This window comes from Falco rusticolus, chromosome 2, assembly GCF_015220075.1.
Source record: "Falco rusticolus isolate bFalRus1 chromosome 2, bFalRus1.pri, whole genome shotgun sequence".
Taxonomy (NCBI): domain Eukaryota; kingdom Metazoa; phylum Chordata; class Aves; order Falconiformes; family Falconidae; genus Falco; species Falco rusticolus.
This window is the reverse complement of record NC_051188.1, coordinates 57815161-57832958: the sequence shown is the minus strand read 5'-3', so window position 1 is coordinate 57832958 and position 17798 is coordinate 57815161. Positions and strand designations below refer to the sequence as shown.

Here is a 17798-nt window from a genome sequence, read left to right as displayed (position 1 = left end):
GGTCGTGTCTAATTGAATCTAGCTGAAGAAAGTTGGGTGTTTGATCCTAATGAGGCAATAGCTCACTGATCATCAGCGCGTGTTCCAGCAAGAACCTTACAGTTGATAATTCGGTCACCCAGAGGGTTGGAAAGTATGTGTTTTCCAGTCACACCCCTGCAAATACCATGAACCGTAGAGGAGAACCCCCATCGTGAAGGTGCTACTAGTCTGATCTGTGGCACAGAGCTAATGCCCACTCTTTGCATCCCTTTTACGAGCCATCCTCTGCTCAACTCTTCCTCTTTGCTACACGTTCCCACTCTTGTACCTCTTTCAGAATAATTTCACTTGTCATGAGTACTTCACCTGCCTCTGTCAGAATAATCTAAAATAAAGTATTATTAAACTGTTTCAACACCAATATGGGTCATTTTAGAAGAACCAGAGTAGAAACCACAAAATCACCCCCTGGCATACGGGGGGAGGAAGAGGAAAGGCAGAGACCAAGGGAGGAGCAGGCTGGGACCGATTCCTTAATCTCACTCAGCTGCATTTCCTCTAATTACAGTCTCAGTAGCCCTGATAGTGAAAGGTGGAGCTTCTGTGAAGACTTCCAAGCATGGTTCTTTCTTTCTATCTATCTGACTAGAAGAATAACAATCCGGACCTTGGGCTGAATAAATCACGGGGAAAAAAGGGAACCCAAAATACCCCTGCTGTTGTGAAAAGAATGCATATTATAAATATGGCTCCCAAATGGGAAAAGAAAACAAACCAAAACCAAAGTATATAAGTCAAGTTCAGCAGAAAACTATCTATTTCACAGCTGTGACAAGTTTAGAAGAAATAATGCATGATTTCAAAATACTATTCAGTGCAATTCCTTACACAAAAACTGTTTTCAGTGCATGCAAAAGAAAAAAATGCTGTCAACATAAATCGTGCCAGAGAGCTGAAATTTTGAAAATTATGATCAACATGTCAACATACTTTTCCAAACCATTAGGAGAATGTTATGGATCAACTTTGGAGCATACAGTCTGTCTAACCTGCTTACATCCTCCAACACGGATTTAAAATTCACACAGACTCCAAACGCCCAATTCTGCCACAGTGAACTGCATCCAAGATCACAACTGGCCTTTTTGATTTGCTGCCAGTAGCACAGGTTCCTACTCTGCACTTTTTGTTTACTAATATTTTTCAAACAGACTGCAGCCATACCAATAAAGATATGCTTTCTATGGCCACAGTCCTGCTCCCTAAAACGTACCCATGACATGGAACACCTTCAAAAACAAGTCAGAGGCTGTCTGGATAAATCAAGGACATGCTGTGAAGGATCCTTGATGGGACTGCAGTAACTTCCATGCTCCACGGTCCTCAGTCTCCTCTAGAGGGAGTCCACTAACTGCTCTCAGGAATGGAGAACACTGTCCAGGAGACTGCACAACCCTTTGACCTCATTCTGCCTTTCTTTGACTTTTCCTCTGAAGAAGCTGCATGATTTTGCAGAAAGGGTATCATTATCGGGTTTGGTTTTCTTCAGAAGTTACTCACCAGTAAGACTTTCTGCATTATCTTGTCCTTACTTGGCCTCAAACACACAGCTTTACTATCACAAAAACAAGTAGATTTAACAATGTATGTGGATTGAAACCACGACCTATTCAACATGAACCACACTCAGCCACCACTTGGAGAAAATTTTAAGGCTCAACTTCTGAAGGATTCATTCCAGAGCTGCATATGCCTCAGCAGACAGAAAAGACCATCCTTTGAAAGCTGAGCTCAACATAAGTACACCCCATCATGGCAAGAGAAAGTGATCTTCCCTGTACTGAGAAGATTTGTTAGCTTCACTGAAATCTGGTCTGAATCAGAAAAATCAGACCTTACTCTAGTCTTACAAACTTCATGTGGTCAGACTCTGCTGCCTTCTCTGCTCAGAGTGGAGGGATGTATGTGAGGGAATTGGGCTAGGACTCCAAAAATAAGCTAGCTTTTTTCAAAGCAGGGGTGTATTTGTTTCCCTAAAGCAGCACAAAGAGACATGAATGCCCATGTTTGATTGCTCAATGCAACGCTTCGTTTACATATCTGGTATCTCAGTTAAAGTAGTTATATGTATCTTTTCTATTAAGATACACAGACACCTAGTATTGAAAGAAAATAGTTGCAATAGAAAGAAAACATTAAAACATCCTTCAAAAATTGGACTCCTTTTCTCTCTAGCAAGTAAGAACGTTTCACAGGTCAGAGGAAAAAAAAATAAATCAAATTAGAGCAGGGAAAGGAACAGCACTTTCAAGAATCACTACTTAAATCAACAATTCCTATCCTTACTCTAAGTACAAAGTAATCCATTACTTCTCAATAGCAGTACCAGACTACTTAACTTCCTACACTAGCCAGTAAAAACTACAATCAAGGCTCCTCCTCACTTCCCCTCATTCATCTTTTATTTAGAGAACAGTGGCCTTCAAGTGTCTGTTCTTCTCCTTATGCCATTTGCTATAGAGGATATAACTCATGGAAGGAAATAAAAAGGTGCTTTACTTTCCCCTATAGGTGCATAAGGCAAGAAATGACCTAGCCCTACATATGCTATGGATCACAAAGCCGTTATGCTTGCCCTAAGTGTCTCTTTTTTTCTTTTTTACTTTTTTTTTAACACCATATGGTACTATTTATCTTCACGGGTACAAATAAAAATAAAGATTTCTTGAAACCACATTTGATTTATTCCTAACCACTGTAAAATCAGTAATAGAATACACTGTCAAACCACTGGCATGGAATGTGAATAATGTCTATCCTGCATTCTGAATTCCCTCTCACACAAACACACACGCACGCAACAACATTAAAGAATGTGAGGCAAGAAGAAAGAGACATGTTGAAGTTATGATTCACTGTATGCAACTACTGCAAACACCAACTACCCAAGCAAGTTTCACAAATTCAGTTGTTCTAATACAAGGTCTCAAGGCATTGACAGTGATGGGCCAGAGGACAACAAAAGCTAGAAATATCCTAGAGGAAAAAACCACATTGTTCCAAAAAATAGTGATTTAATATTTCAACACAAGCTACTGCAATGGCTGGCCAATTAACAGTACTACCGAGGTTACTAGCAGCTATGATCCCAAAAGAATGAGGGAGTAGGGAACAAAAGCACCAAAAACCCCACACTTAAACCAAGGTGTTGGCTCTTCCAGCATTTACCATCAGAAAGTCTTTTCAGAATTAGACCCTAAACTACTAAGGTTCTTCATCAAGGTAGCAAATTATTCATGAATCCACAATATTTTAAAGCTTTGTAGCTGAATATTCATATTATCCCAAAGTGCTTAGATCACTTCAAATGGGCACATGGGAAATTTGTGATGCTCAATTTGTGGTTAGTTACTAATGCAGCAACATTTTGCATTAATGAAACTCCTGATGCGCATTAATTACTGTACTGGCTCGTAACACATTTTTGTGCCTGTTAGTTTGCTAATATGTAGAATAAAAGTAATCACATATGACTTGTGTGAGTAGGGAAATGTAAGCCACAGCTCATTTGCATTTAGAAAAAAGACTATATTAAGAAGCCATGCAGTTTCTCACCAGTGTCTCTTGTGCATGAGAAGATGCCATTAACAAAATGCATCAGCACATCTAAGTTCCTAGAAATGAACTTACCTTTGAGTTCCTAGAAATTGCTGTGATCTCAGTTGTTCAGCCACGTACAAAGATGCTGCTGTTGCCAGTAGTTCTCTTCTTTCAAGATCTGTCAAGTTGTGTCCTAGTTTTCAGAAATTAGTTTAAAAAAAAAAAGTTAAGATAACACAGACCACACAGACAAAAAGTAACAACTACCCACACTGCTCAGTCTTTATACATGAAGCCCACATTTTTTTCGCTCTAAACTAAGAGGAGGCTTAGCATAGCAGACGCTCTGTGTTTCAGAGTTTAAATCACATGTTTTCATACAGATTAGCCCTACTGCTAACACTGGTACCTCTGTTAAAAACAATTAGACAACTAAAAAAACCCCAAACTGAACGATGCTGCAGCATCTTGTTTTTGTTACAGAAATGTCATTGGTTGACATACTGTGTCTCATGCTGGTAAGGAATCCATCTGTACATTAGAACTTACTCAAAATATACAGCATTCTTCCTCAGTACTTTACCTTGCAAAGGCTACAGATCTTCCAAACAAAAGAGATAACGCAACAGTATAAACACCAGAAATAAACAGGGATAAAACTACGCGTCAACCCTGGGTCATTTAGTGCCATTTGTATAAGCATTAGTTTGCAACTAACGGAGTCAAAGTCATTTTTGGCGCTTCATAAGCAGAAAATGGCTCGAAGTGGCCTACAGTCTGAATGCAGGCAAGTTAATAAAGGTTTGGACAAAAAGGTACGCAAACCAAGGTGGTTGGAAATAGTTTTTCTCCCGTCTGGCCTTGCTCCTGAAAGTGAAGGTTAACGAGGAATTAAATTGTCCACTCAGCAGGCTAAAAGACAGAGCACAGTGACAGAACTTTGCCCTCCTCATCTTTAGGTTAGAAACTGCACAACACAGATTTGGTATGAAAAGCTGGCAAATAGGTGGCCAAGACTGGTGTCACCAGAGAAGCAGAACAGTCAAAACTGATGTGAGAGGGAGCACTAAAGGACAAGTAAAGTACTCTGTCCATAAGGCAGGGGCAGGAAGTTAAAGTTGATGTAGAAGAGGACAAGACATGCAAAGCTGAATTGTCATGGAGAAGAAGAGGCAAACTTTACCCTCAGGAGCGAGATTTTGCACCAATGAAATCAAGAGTGTTTCAAAAGTACAGAGAGGAGTGTAGCAGAACACATAATATTAAAAAAAAGATAAAGGTTAAGATTGAAAGACTTAGCTAAACTCAGTTACAACACAGCTCTCAAGAAGTGCTTTATGTGTATGTATCACAGCAAATACCACCATCTATGGCAAGTACAGATTTCACATGAAGGGATGGGGAAAGAGAGGGGGAAGGGGTTCAGAAAGCTGTATCTCCCTGAGCAACTCTGCCCAGGGGGGCACTCCAGTCCTGCAGCAGAGAAACAGTCAACGCAGCTCCCTTCCACATCTCCACTCTCCCATCAATGCCACCATACTGCATGTAATGCCAATTCACATTCCCCGGTACTGGTCACTAGCAAGCAACAATTTCTATCAGTAGCATAAAATAAGACTAATACAATCCTCAAGAAAACCCAGAATGGAGGCCTCTGAAAAGGACTGCAGCACACTTTACAGTAACAAGTGCACAATTTCAAAACAGGACATGTTCTGCACAGGACACACCATTCCACTGGGAATATTAAATATGGATAGGTAAAGAGGCTGCTTAGAGTCCACCTCAGCAATGCAATCAAGCCACAGTGATGGAAACACAAGCATTAGCTGGAAAGCTAACAGTACAAAGGAGCTGTCACAGGCCACAAAATGTAAATTTAAAAATAACAAAAGCCAGAAAATCTGCATCAATCCATTTTTAATTTAGTCCACATCAATGTATTCTGGCTAAAGATTACTGCAACTTCCTTTGCTCGGTGTTTATTCATCTGCCTTGAAATGGAAACTGTCTTCACTCTTAACAAATTAATGTAGAAATACAAATGTTGAGAGGTTGAGGAACTGACCTGAGAAAGAAACTCAATCTTTCCTTTGCCAGTTAGTAGAAAAACTGATTGACAAGCCAAAGTCAAAAAATGCTGAACTTTTGTACTATTTGTGTATACAGGCACACATATGTGTACATATAAGCCTTACATAATTATACAATGTAATAACATCAACTATCTGGCTCTGAAATGTGCCAATTTTCCAATTGTTTACACACAGTGAAGAAGCTCTGAGATCATTTTTCCAAAGTGCTGTATCTAAAACTTATGATTTGTTTACATATCTCAACTAAAGATACATCAGGAATCTATCCTAAAACCTTTGCTTTTCAGTCACCCTGCCTAACACCCATGACAAGTCCATGTGACCAAAACTGCATGTTTCCACCTGCTCCAACGCACACTGGTAATATCAACTCATATAAAGGAACAAAGTAAACCCAGGAAGATCCCAATATGAAGGTTTTATTGCACGACCTTCATCTTGGATGAAATCAATAACTGCTTTTGCGCTTGCTGTGCTGCGAAAACTATTTTCTCCCTGTATCTTCAATAAAAATCAAACTCCAAATAGTGAACAAAGGTCAATAATTTGAAACAGGTTAACAACTGATCAACAGTTACATTCACCACTTTACTATCACAAACATGAAAAAAAAATTATCTGCTTCCCCTATTCATCACTATTTGTATTAGTTGTAGCACAGATGTGGCAAGCAGAAAACGAGTCATGACTGCAGTATCCAGTGTGAGATTTCTGGGAGATAATATAAACTGTTAACAAGAACATACCAAAATTAGGTTTTGGTCATTGGCAATAAAGATACAATAGTACCAACAGAACGTCCTTAGCATAACTTTGGAGGCATACATGGGAAACTTGATTAAAGGCTGCTTCCTAAGGATGGCAGTTTACCTTTATTACCCAAGACAGGCTGCTGTCCGTACTGCCTCAGTTCCCTGAACTCCAGTCCAGTCTCCCTTGCCTTTTGGTCTTGCTCTGCTGCTGTGCTCAGCAGAATTTTAAACAATTTTGCAGTTAAACTTTCAATTACATTACTTTATTTGGAAATACACAAATGTTCCAGATAGTGATACCTTTGTTTCACTCCAAGTATTACTTTACTTTAGAAGCTACCCTTCGGGATTTCAATTGGGTGTCTTGAGGTATAAGTTAATATTCACAATCAATAAAGATTTAACAATGCAGCCTTTCACATTCACCATGCAGAAGATCAATCTTAAAAGTAACAAAGCTACCTCTGGTGCATTTATCCAAGCGCTGCCATGACAGGGTGTAAAATAAGTGTAGCAAAGGTTCCCCAGCTTCCAACATGGGAAGTTCTGCCATTGCTCTTTCCTACACTCATCACTGCAGACTCCTGGGCTACACAGAGATTTTGTCTCCACCATAAAATGTGGAGCTGGTGGCTTCCAAATCTCTCTGCATAACCAGGGATACACTTCTGCATTACCACTATCATCACTGAGCTGAATTATATAAGGTGAACATAAAACAGGATTAAATGCTATAAAATTAAGTCACAAGTAAAGGAGTGGAAGCACTGTTGTTCATATTATTTAAAACTAGATCGCACGCATCTATTACTACTAAATGACAGAACCCTGGTTGGAAGGAAGGCAAGGAAAAAGCGTTTTCTCTCATTTCCCTATGTTATGATTGCTTAAATCAATATTATCCCTGTATCCCCCAAGCTGAGTCAAAAAGGTTCATGCAATTACTTTACATAACCACCTTCAAATTAAATTACATAAAAGGTCATTTTTCCCATAACAGTCTCATTTGCATTTTGTCCTAGAAATGTGTTTCCTACTATCAATTACAGGAGGGAAAAAAAAAAAATCAAAATCAAACAAGCCCTGGTTATGTACCCTGGTCTGTTACTTAATAGTTGAAAAGTGACTGTTTTCTGATTGGGAAGAATAAATATTAAAGGAAAAATGGGTAAGAGACAGTGCAATGCGTAATTCAGATCCATATCAACACAGGCATTGTTTATATCATTCCTAGGTTCTGTTCCGGCTCAAATTTTTCCCCAATGGATTTTTAAGTTGACCATTAGAAATGGCATGTACACCAAGTAGACAGAAAACAAAGCTGGATGCTATTAAAGAGTTTAATTTCTTCTGAAGTCCAGCTGGGCTTTGTTCCATCCATGGTAAAAAAACCAGACAATATTGTCTGCACCTGCAATCTCAAACCATTCAGAATAGTGAAGAAGTATGTCTCTCAGAGAGCTTGCAATCACTTACAGGATGGATGCTACCTCTACTATTTTGAATTATAAAGAGATTAGTGACAGACAAGAAATGTTTCTTAGCTTCACCTGTCAGAAAGAAGAAAATCAAACAAGCTGTTAATTCAATTTTTATAATCCAGTAGCTTCATAAAATTAAAACAAAAATTAGATTCCAGTGTGCAGAAGATGAACGGAATCAACACCAATCATCCCCTCCTTTCTAACAGTAACACAGTCAGGAAAAGCTGCATTGCCCCCTCCAGCAAATAACAGAAGTCTCCAGACATATATTTAAGTCATCTCTACAGTCCCAATGTGTTTTCATTCATAACAGAACCATGGAATGACTGAGGTTGAAGGGACCCTGGGAGGTCTTCAGTTTATTCACTGTGCCCCCACTCCCCACCAGGCAACCCCAACATCAAATTCAGACTGGGTTGCTCAAGGGCTTGTGCAGTCAGATCTTGAAAATCTCCATTTTATGACCACCGCCTCTTGGCTCTGCTGCTGTGCAACTCACTGAAGAGCCTAGCCTCATCTTCTTGGGAACCCTCCCGAGAGGTACGAGAAGGCTGCCATTAGGGCCACCCTAAAGCCTTCTTGTTTCCAGGCTAAACAAGCCTGGTTGTCCCAGCCTCTCCTCACAGGTCCTCTGTTCAAATCCCACCGCCATCCTGGTGGCTCTTCGCTAGACTTACTCAAGTTTATTGACATCCTTCTTACATGCGTAAGGGGGTTAAAACAGAGCACAGTATTCCAGAGGTGGTTTATTAAGTGTTAAGCAGAGTAATCATTTCCTCCAGCCCATATAATTATGACAAACACAACGTATCCAAGAGCCTTCACTTCACACACAGCCTTTGGAACCAATACACAATTGCATGAGAGGTGCTTCCTCTTTCTTTCTTTCTGTATTAGAAATCAGTTAACATAAAGGTTTGTCCATCAGAACTGCTGCTCTTCCTCTCCCCCCAAATGAGGTAAACATCCTAGAAGAGAAGTGAATTATTTTTCCCCCTGTGTTTTGGTACGACTTTCGCAATAATCTCTTGGAAAACGCCCCATTTCTCTTTGCGCAGGATGCCTCTCCCAAAGAGGCTGCCCAAGCATTTGAGACATCATTTAATAAACAGGAAGAGTGGACCATTTAAAAAAGGTCTCGATACTGAAACAGTTATCCAGGAAAAGACTGGCTGTGAAACCGACTGAACCACAAAGAATGCTCCAACGAACAGGATACTAACCCAAGGATCCTCAAGTTTAATTTGTTCTTTGTTCAAACACTCCTCTTGGATCTTTGCGAAAAAAGAGATACTTTCTGTGCCTATAAAATAGGGATAATAGATAATATATTGCTTTCTCACCAGTCAGGTTAGGAAGTACAGAAGCATATGGAAGCTGTAGGAGAACAGCTCATCTGGCAATACTCTATCTAGTAGTACGGACTACTCCTGCAAGTTTGGTAAACATTTTTATTCCGTGAGCAAAGTGCTTGGAGCCCACTCTAAGACAGAAGTATCTGTGCCACCTGACCTAATCAGTGTTGCTGCACTTACCCTCAGATCCACACACCTCCCAAAACATGCATGTGTGCTCAGAGCAATAACCCACTCCAGCTGACCCACTGCCAACAGTCATTCTAGTCATCCATCCCTCATATAGACAACAGAGGGGTACGACAGCAGCTGTCTTCCCACACCAATCATATGCAGAGCAAGGTTAATCTCAACACAGCAATATTTTAAAATAACTTGCAATACACAAACTGGTTTTGTTAATGAATGCTTATTTAAAGAAGTGAAGAAAAAGACTTAAAGCCCAATCATGGAAATTACTAAACATTCCCATTCCAGATGTAATTTGAAGTGGGCATCACAGGTTAATGGAAAAGCTGCCAAGGTATTTCTAATAATTAATTTTTTCTTAGCTTATAGTAAAAGCCTTCTAATAAAGGACTTATGAAACCCTTGAATATGAGACTGGAAAACAAAGCATTGCTTATTTTATTCTTCTTAAGAAGGCTAAACTTAACATTTATATTTGAAGAAAAATGCACATAAGAAATGGGTCAGTACTTCATGCAGTCACCAGAAAGAACACAGCCAACATTCATTACTTAATCATCAGTGTAGACCAACAGTGCCAATTGTGTAGTTTACAAAAGAAACATACCAGATTGTGCTCAAGCACTAACATAGCACCTATCTTCATTGAATTTTTTTTTTATTTCTTAAGTTTTCCAAATTTAAAACACTGTTGGTATGGATTCCTACTGTTAAGGGCACATACTTCTAGGTGTTTCCAAAGACACTTTGGCTACACGTTCCTCTTAAATTTTCAGATTATCCCAGACCTTTTTTTACAGCTACATGTCTTTTATAAATAACATTAAGATATATGAAGCTGCTTAATGTTCAAATTCTCCTAGCAAAGTATACCCCAGGTTATTTAGTTGAAAAAGTAGAGGACTTAAATTGCGTAAGTTAATTTGCCTTTGTTTCTCCTGCTGAGCTTCTACCCATCATTTGCCTACCACCCTTGTTCGCCTTCAGTAGTTCCCATTTGAGTCTGTATTTGCAGAAATATTTTTCAGTTTAAAAAACTACCCTCTGATTCAACTCACTGACTTTTTTTTAAGCCAGAAGGTTCTGATCCAGTGCAAACTACATCATTAAAAGGGCTCTCAATTACTTCAGTGAGCTTTGAATCAGTATTCATGAATAAGTATTCTTGACCTGAAATACAAACGCTTTGCAATAATGATATCTGCATGTTTTTATCATTAAGAAGGCTACTGTATGCTTGTATTTGATACATGGAAGAAGACTACTACTTTTCATCCAGCAGGAACAAAGTCTAGTCATTTCACATGCCATTCATTAGTTTCTATGATGAACTGTGACAATGTCTCTTCTTCTGTCTTCTGGTGTCTAGAGTAAAAGCTCATCTTTAAGAATGTGTTAATACAATATTACTCTTTACCTCAGACTGGGACACTAATCAGCCATTTATATGTGTGTATGTGCACACAAATATGTGCATATACTGTTCAAGTCAGATAGCCCAAAACAAATTTCCTGTTATCCTGCAATTTGCTGACCAGCAATTAGTTAACTGATTACATACAGGTTAACATTGCCATACAAAATATTAAAACAAGAATAAAAGAACAAAAGATGAGGGTGCCTTTCCATAGTCAAAAATACAAAGCAAAAAGCAAGGGGTCTCCTGAGTCAGTAAAACTGATCCCAGCTTCTTACAAGTGACCAAGGGACCCAACAGACACATTATCACCAATAAGGGCAGAATGGTTTATGTTTTTGTTGTTCCCAATTGTGTCAGGTGTGGCTGCCTTTTCACCACATGGTATAAACCTATCTAATATCTTACATCCTCACCTTTCTCCCCCATTCCCAGCCACTCACTTTTCACATCTGCTGAAGTTCACCAGATTCCTTCACGAACTATGTCGACCTAAGGACTCTCAAAAAAACTACCCCAACAAAAGCAGTAACAATAAAAAATGCAGGTTTATAGTGGCTTATGGAATTGAATCCACTCAGGAAAGGGCCTAAAAAGTCCCAGAATCATCAAAGAGACAGGACATGGGATTCTGTATTAAAGTGCCAAAAAAGGGAGACAGACCAGCTAATCAGCAGCACTGATCTTTCATGGCAGATCAGAGTACCCTCAAGTCTATGCTGGATGAAAGCCAGCTGAGTTACCTGAAGATTAGTTAAGTACACCTTAGCAAAGACAACAAAGGAACATCTGAGCTTCAACCATCACAAGCTTACTGCCACCCAAGGTGACTAATTCCTGTTGCTGTGGTCTCAGTCAGGAGCCAATAACAAGATGGATGCAGTAATACCACATGTAAGACTGTATCACATAGAGTTGCCAATTACATCATGACAAAGTAGTTCTGGTGCAAAGAATATTCATCCACAAGCTCACACGCTGAGTCCTGAGGTAATAAAAATCTGTTCTGCTCCTTAATGGGACTAGAATTTGGCATGGTGCCAAGCATGTCCAGTGACTGCCAGTCTGTCAGTGTTGTCTTCAAAGTGGGATGATTGTGCCACATTGGACTAATGATGAATGGGGGAGAAAGGAATCTCCATAAAGGACACACGAATGATGAGCTATAAGCATTGTTTGGGTTTTGGTTGGTTGTTTTTTGGGGTTCTTTTTAAATAAGAAAGAAGTTCTGCCTGATGAATGCCAGCTGAGGTGTGAGGCCCGTATGGAAGGACAGAGTCAAGAAAGCATCTGCAGCAGTTCAGCTGAGAGAGGAGACAACCTTTTAAAATTTGATCCTTGTGAAAGGAAATCAATCTACTTGTTTACTTACATTTCTCTACCTACTGTTATGCATTTTAAAAACTGAGTTGTTCAGGACGTTGTAAAGAAACATTTACACTTGTGTTTATGTTAACCTAGTGTACGAGTTAATAATTTCAAGGTGATGCCCATTACTGTGTGTAATGAGCATTAAAGACCAGGTTCCTGAAATCATGTGATAAAATGCCAGATCCTCCAGATAATGCTACAGAATACAAAGGGTCCCAAAAGATGCTGCACAAACTCACTGGAGAAACAACAGTGTTGAGTAAAGAGAAACCCTATCCTCAGTTAACAGTAGAAGTACTGTCTGTAATAAAAGACAAGAGCGTGGTAGAGCTGAATTGATGTTTATTTTATGTATCACCTACAAATTTTTTTTCTTGTCTTTGGATGTACTGCCTTTACTATTTTGTCACTAGGAGTAAGCATTTCACCTTCTTGAAAGTAAAGACAGTAACTGTTTCAATTATATTATACATTATTTTAAAATTTTAATTGCACGCATGTACAGATACATTTGAGGGGGGGGGAAAGTAAAGACTGATTGGGGAACATGTCAGCCTATAAATATAAAGGAATAATCATCAGAAAAACCACCACTCAAGAAAAAAAAGAAATATTCCCAAATGGAACAAACCTTTAAAACCATCAGGATAGATTTCGGGAAGGAATTTAGTGCTGATGTCTCCTTGAACAAAACGTGGATGGATGATCACTTCTCGCAGTAAAGAAATATTGTGAGCCACACCTGAAAACAAAAATATCAATACAAAATCAGGTAAACATATTAATCACACATTACAGTAGGAAACAACTTACAAAAATATAAGCTCTTATGTTTGTGAAATAAATACCTGTTTACAACTTAGAGACCACAATACTGATGCAATCAATGCAGATTTACCAGTTTTGTTCCACTCCTGCCTCAAGGTACCCTCCTTAAACACTTGGTTAAGAAGTAAACATTCCAAATTTTCTCCTCATCAAGACTAATTCAAACACCTAGTTAAGTCAATGACAGCAACCACTACCAAAAGACTTTTGGTTTAGTCCCAGCAGACAGGCAAGACCAGAGGCATCTCCTTGAAATGACAGATTAGTCATGACTGCATGTATCGGCTCAATTCCAATGAACCCTGCTCTACCTTGTCAACCTGCCACCTCATATACACACACTCATGGGGAAGATATGCGCCATGTTAATCCCCAATCACAACAATCAATGAGAGTAAAAAGTTTTATCACTTACATAAAAGTTTATAACTTTTAATCATTTTTAAGTCATAACAGACTCCTGTAAAACTTACAAAACAAAGAAATCTATTCCTTGCTCTGTAAGTACCTTTATCCAACTATGCCTGGCCAATTCTTTTACCAAATGCCCTGTTCACCCTTTAGCACCACTCCATGACTCTGCTAGGCATATAGCCACCCCACCCTAATTTATTTCTTTAATTAAAAATTAATTATCATAGACCCCTTATAGCCACCTTCGTCATCTAATTTCTTTGAATATTATACTTTTTTAAAAAAATTTCTTCATCTCCTTTCATTCCACTTCTCAGCCTGTCTCCTCTCTTTCTTTCTTTCTTTTGTATTTTTCCTTCCCTTCTTTTCACCTTTTTGTACCAAAGAAAGACACTTCTAACAAACATAATCTAAAGCTACACAGCAAAAAAGATGCTGCCACTGTCAGTCCAGTAATTGCACACAAAACAGTAAGTCATCGACCCCTTCCTCATAGATGAGTAAAAGATTAATTTGTTTTCTCAGAGAGGAAAGGAATAAACCATATCCCATTTCCAGCACAGGCTGGAAAAAACATAATCAGGAGTTGGTGTCAGCACAAGATATGTAGTCAGGATAGTTAACACTGGAAAAAAGATTGCCTAGGAAGATATTCTGGAGTCAGTGAAAAGAAGTTTAAAAACCAGTGGAAGAAACATCTATCAGAACGCAGATATAGTTGGTATACCTTAGTACAGACAGTGGGACTAGATGACTTTTTTTATATCCTTCAAGCTTTATTTTTTCTTTGAATTTAACTGGGCTGTGTAACTAAGTCAGTAACTTCATGCCAAACCGAACTTTGCCAGAAGTAGTTGCAGTTTAGCACTGAATACGATGGTCATTAAAACTTATTGCACTGAAACAGTAAATACAAAGAAGTCTTTATAGGAGGTAGGAGAGGAAAGGACAGGTTAAAAAATCCCTGAGGAAAAAAAAGCCCAGACAATTTAAATTATCTTCTGGTTACTGCACTCCAAACAATTTCCAAAGAGAATGTACTTTCTCTTTTGAGAATACCACACAGGTCATTTCTGAAAAGGAAAGCTTAAAATTATGCAGGTAAGAGAAAAACGTCATCTTTATCTCAACTCCATTCTCAATTTTGGAAAGAGATTGTAAAAGAAAATTTGAAGAGCCACAACAGTTCAAACCCAACATGACTACAAACAATATAACTCATAAATATTAGTATTTCTTAGAAGAAGCTAAAATAGACATGCAATTTAGAAGCATAAACTGTAAAGTGCTGGCTGCAGCTGTCGCATCCATTCCAGGTATGGATAAATGAGGACGCTACTACAGGAAAGAGGTTATCCAACCTCAGCTGTGCAGTGTGCACATTCTCACCCTTCAGGAAATACAAAGTAATTCACATTCTTTCCTCCCAGTGTCAGAGGAACAGGCAATTCCAAATCACATTGCATTTGCCAGGTCACATGAACTCTGGTGTTGGATATGCACCATGAAGTATAAAATGCAGAACACATCACAAACCAGTTTATCTTGTAAAAGTTTGATTGTGTACCCATATCTCTTGTAAAGCACAAGATTCTGAAATTCAACTTTAGATATGTTTACTTACAAATTATTATGATTAATACAGTGATGACATGACTCAAAGTTATTTGCACATTTTTTTCTAATACCTCTAGTTTAACATGAATAAGAGTTCATTGGAAACTCAGGTCTCTCAACTGTAAATTAAGCTATTCAGATTTTTTTCCTCTATCAAGATCTCAAAGACACTAGCAGTACAGCAACTGCAAATTGCTTTAGCTACAGAACAAGATTCTTTTGCGCTCCTACTTTCTGTTTTTCCAGTTCAGAAGCATGAATAACATTCTTGTTATTTTATATGCAGACCAGTTCAAACAGTTTCAAAGCTTTTTTCCCCCTACAGTCTGCTGCTGGTGTGAATTTTCAAGCTCTCTGTGTGGCCGTCACTGAAACCACTTTCAACACATGGAGTGAGAGTCAGGCTCAGCCTCACTGAATCATGAAGTCATAGCTTTAAAGAGTAGTTCATGAGCCATTAAGTAGCACATTACACAACCAGTTCAGTGATGACAAGATAAAAATTTGACCGTTTGATTAAAAGAGGACTGTCCTACTTGCTGTCTGTGACCTAGATAGTCATTCATGGACTCTGATTTCATAAACGTTGAATGAAACTCACATTTCATCTCCACTAAACAAAAAATTTTTCAAAAGATCTTACGCTAAATTACTGTAACTTGGAGACAAAGTCTTTCTTTGGCTGCTACAAAATCCCCCCCAAATTTTCCCATTTGAACAGTAAGTTGAAACATCACAGAGATTTTTTTAATCTATTAAGTACAGCTTCAGGAATATAATCAGAAGACAAAGAGGAGCTCTTCAATGCTCCCCGACTTTGAAACCGGGATTTAAACACACTACAATGTGTAACCAGATCATCTCATGTTTTTCTTTCCTAAACTGCCATAAGAACCCTGGTGAGATGATGGCTGATGACAGATGACAGAGCTTGGTGTCTCAACTGACTGCTCCAAAAGACGTGAAATCAAAAAAATACCATGAGTATCTTGATTATTTCCAACTCATGTGCATCAAAAAAATCAGAGGTTTCTGCAATGTTTTAAGCTACACAATTCCTTTAACAAGTTCAATAGAACAGACAAGCCTAGGCGTTTGGGAAGCAATATAACATACATACTTCACATATGCTACTTAACAATTTAATACACAAGTTTCCCTTTAAAGTATCATAAAAGGCTATCTTTATCAGGCCCCATAGACATTATGTGAGCAATGACTGCATGGCTGATCTACTTCTCAAAACTGATTTGATACCTTTAGTGATGTTCCAAATCATGTGGCTTTAAAAAAAAAGTACCAGTGTCTAGAAGTTTTAGATTTGCAATTTAGCATGACCTCTGTCAAAGTTCATAAGGTCTCCATCTGTGTGCGAGTAACTGCCAGGCTGCAGAAATATGGACCCCTAGAGCAGCTTGCTCCTGACTACCTGCTGCTTCCAAAACACTGGCCAGACATTAGCCCCACACTCTCACAGGATCAAACAGAGGCTAACAGGCAGTGCTTATTTCATGCGAAGTTAGACACTAAACTGAAGTATATTGTATTTATGTTGCAGTGGTTTTCAGGGAATTTTTCTTTTTCTTGACCAGGTCTGCAGTCTGCCAGGAACAATATCACATTTGTTAACCTGACAAGCCATGACATTTCCAACAAACAAACAAAATCCTACACTATATCAATTTGTTTCCCCTCCAGAAAACAAAATTTCACTTCAGCATCATTTTTTTACACTGGTAAGACTGATGCAGAACTACAGTTACAGCTATAGGCTTCTTTTCTCTAAGTCAAAATATAATAAAAAATAATCAATGTTCCTTGTATCTCTGTTTATTTCACTTGGCTGTATCCTTCACACAATATTACATCAGTAGAAGCTCAATTTGAGATGTACTACTTGTATTTAAATTTTGACACGCTATTTTCCAGAATATATTTGTAAGAGAGAGGAGCGGCACTTAACTTCTGGAGATCTAATGAAATTCAAAGAATTATATATTTGTATGTTTTATATATAACACACACATATTCCTGAGGTTCAATTAATTTTCCAGTTAAATTGTAGTTATTGCCTAATGAGTACACGAGAACACTAATCACAATGTTCATCATAGCTGATTAGTAACCACTATTTGAAGAAGCCCTCATTAAAAAAAATAAATACAATTATAATCAGAAGAAATTATTCCCCATACTGCCTGTCTCTTTATCTTGCCTCCTTACTCTTAAACTGTCTTCCCAAGAAACCACAAAGAAGAAAAAGACAACAAAATTAATTTTATAGAAAACAAAATTTTTATAGCAGGTTTCTGAACAGGATATTACACCACATTTCTACTCACTGAAAATCAGAAATTGGAACGCCGAGGCAAAAAACCATAGGCAATGTTTTCACTATAAATATTTATTGACACTAAACATATTCAGTGTTGATTGGCCTTTTTACAGTATTAAGCTTCTGTCATCTTGACGTCTGCAAACACAAATCTGCATTTATCCATGTAAAGTTAATTGGAGTCCTACATGCCTCTCTGTAGATAAGCAGCTGAATAGACTTAACTTGCTGACAATTTCAAATTGTGCTGAGTGGAAGAGAAAGAACTTTATCTGCATACTTACTGATTGCAAAAACAACGTGTGGAGTACAGTACTAGAGGTTGCTCTTTTTTTAAAAGACAGCAAAGCTAAATTAT

General features: G+C 38.3%; 1 protein-coding gene across 1 annotated transcript in view; it reads right to left on the bottom strand.

Annotated features, from left to right (window-relative positions):
- Nucleotides 1–17798, bottom strand: part of PCCA (propionyl-CoA carboxylase subunit alpha) — a 292425-nt gene that overhangs the window by 131688 nt on the left and 142939 nt on the right. Inside the window, exons 17-18 of the mRNA XM_037378105.1 lie at nt 12878–12988; nt 3673–3775 (exon numbers count right to left, since the gene is read on the bottom strand). Coding sequence (XP_037234002.1) covers nt 3673–3775; nt 12878–12988 — 214 coding nt within the window. The remainder of the gene's footprint in view (nt 1–3672; nt 3776–12877; nt 12989–17798) is intronic.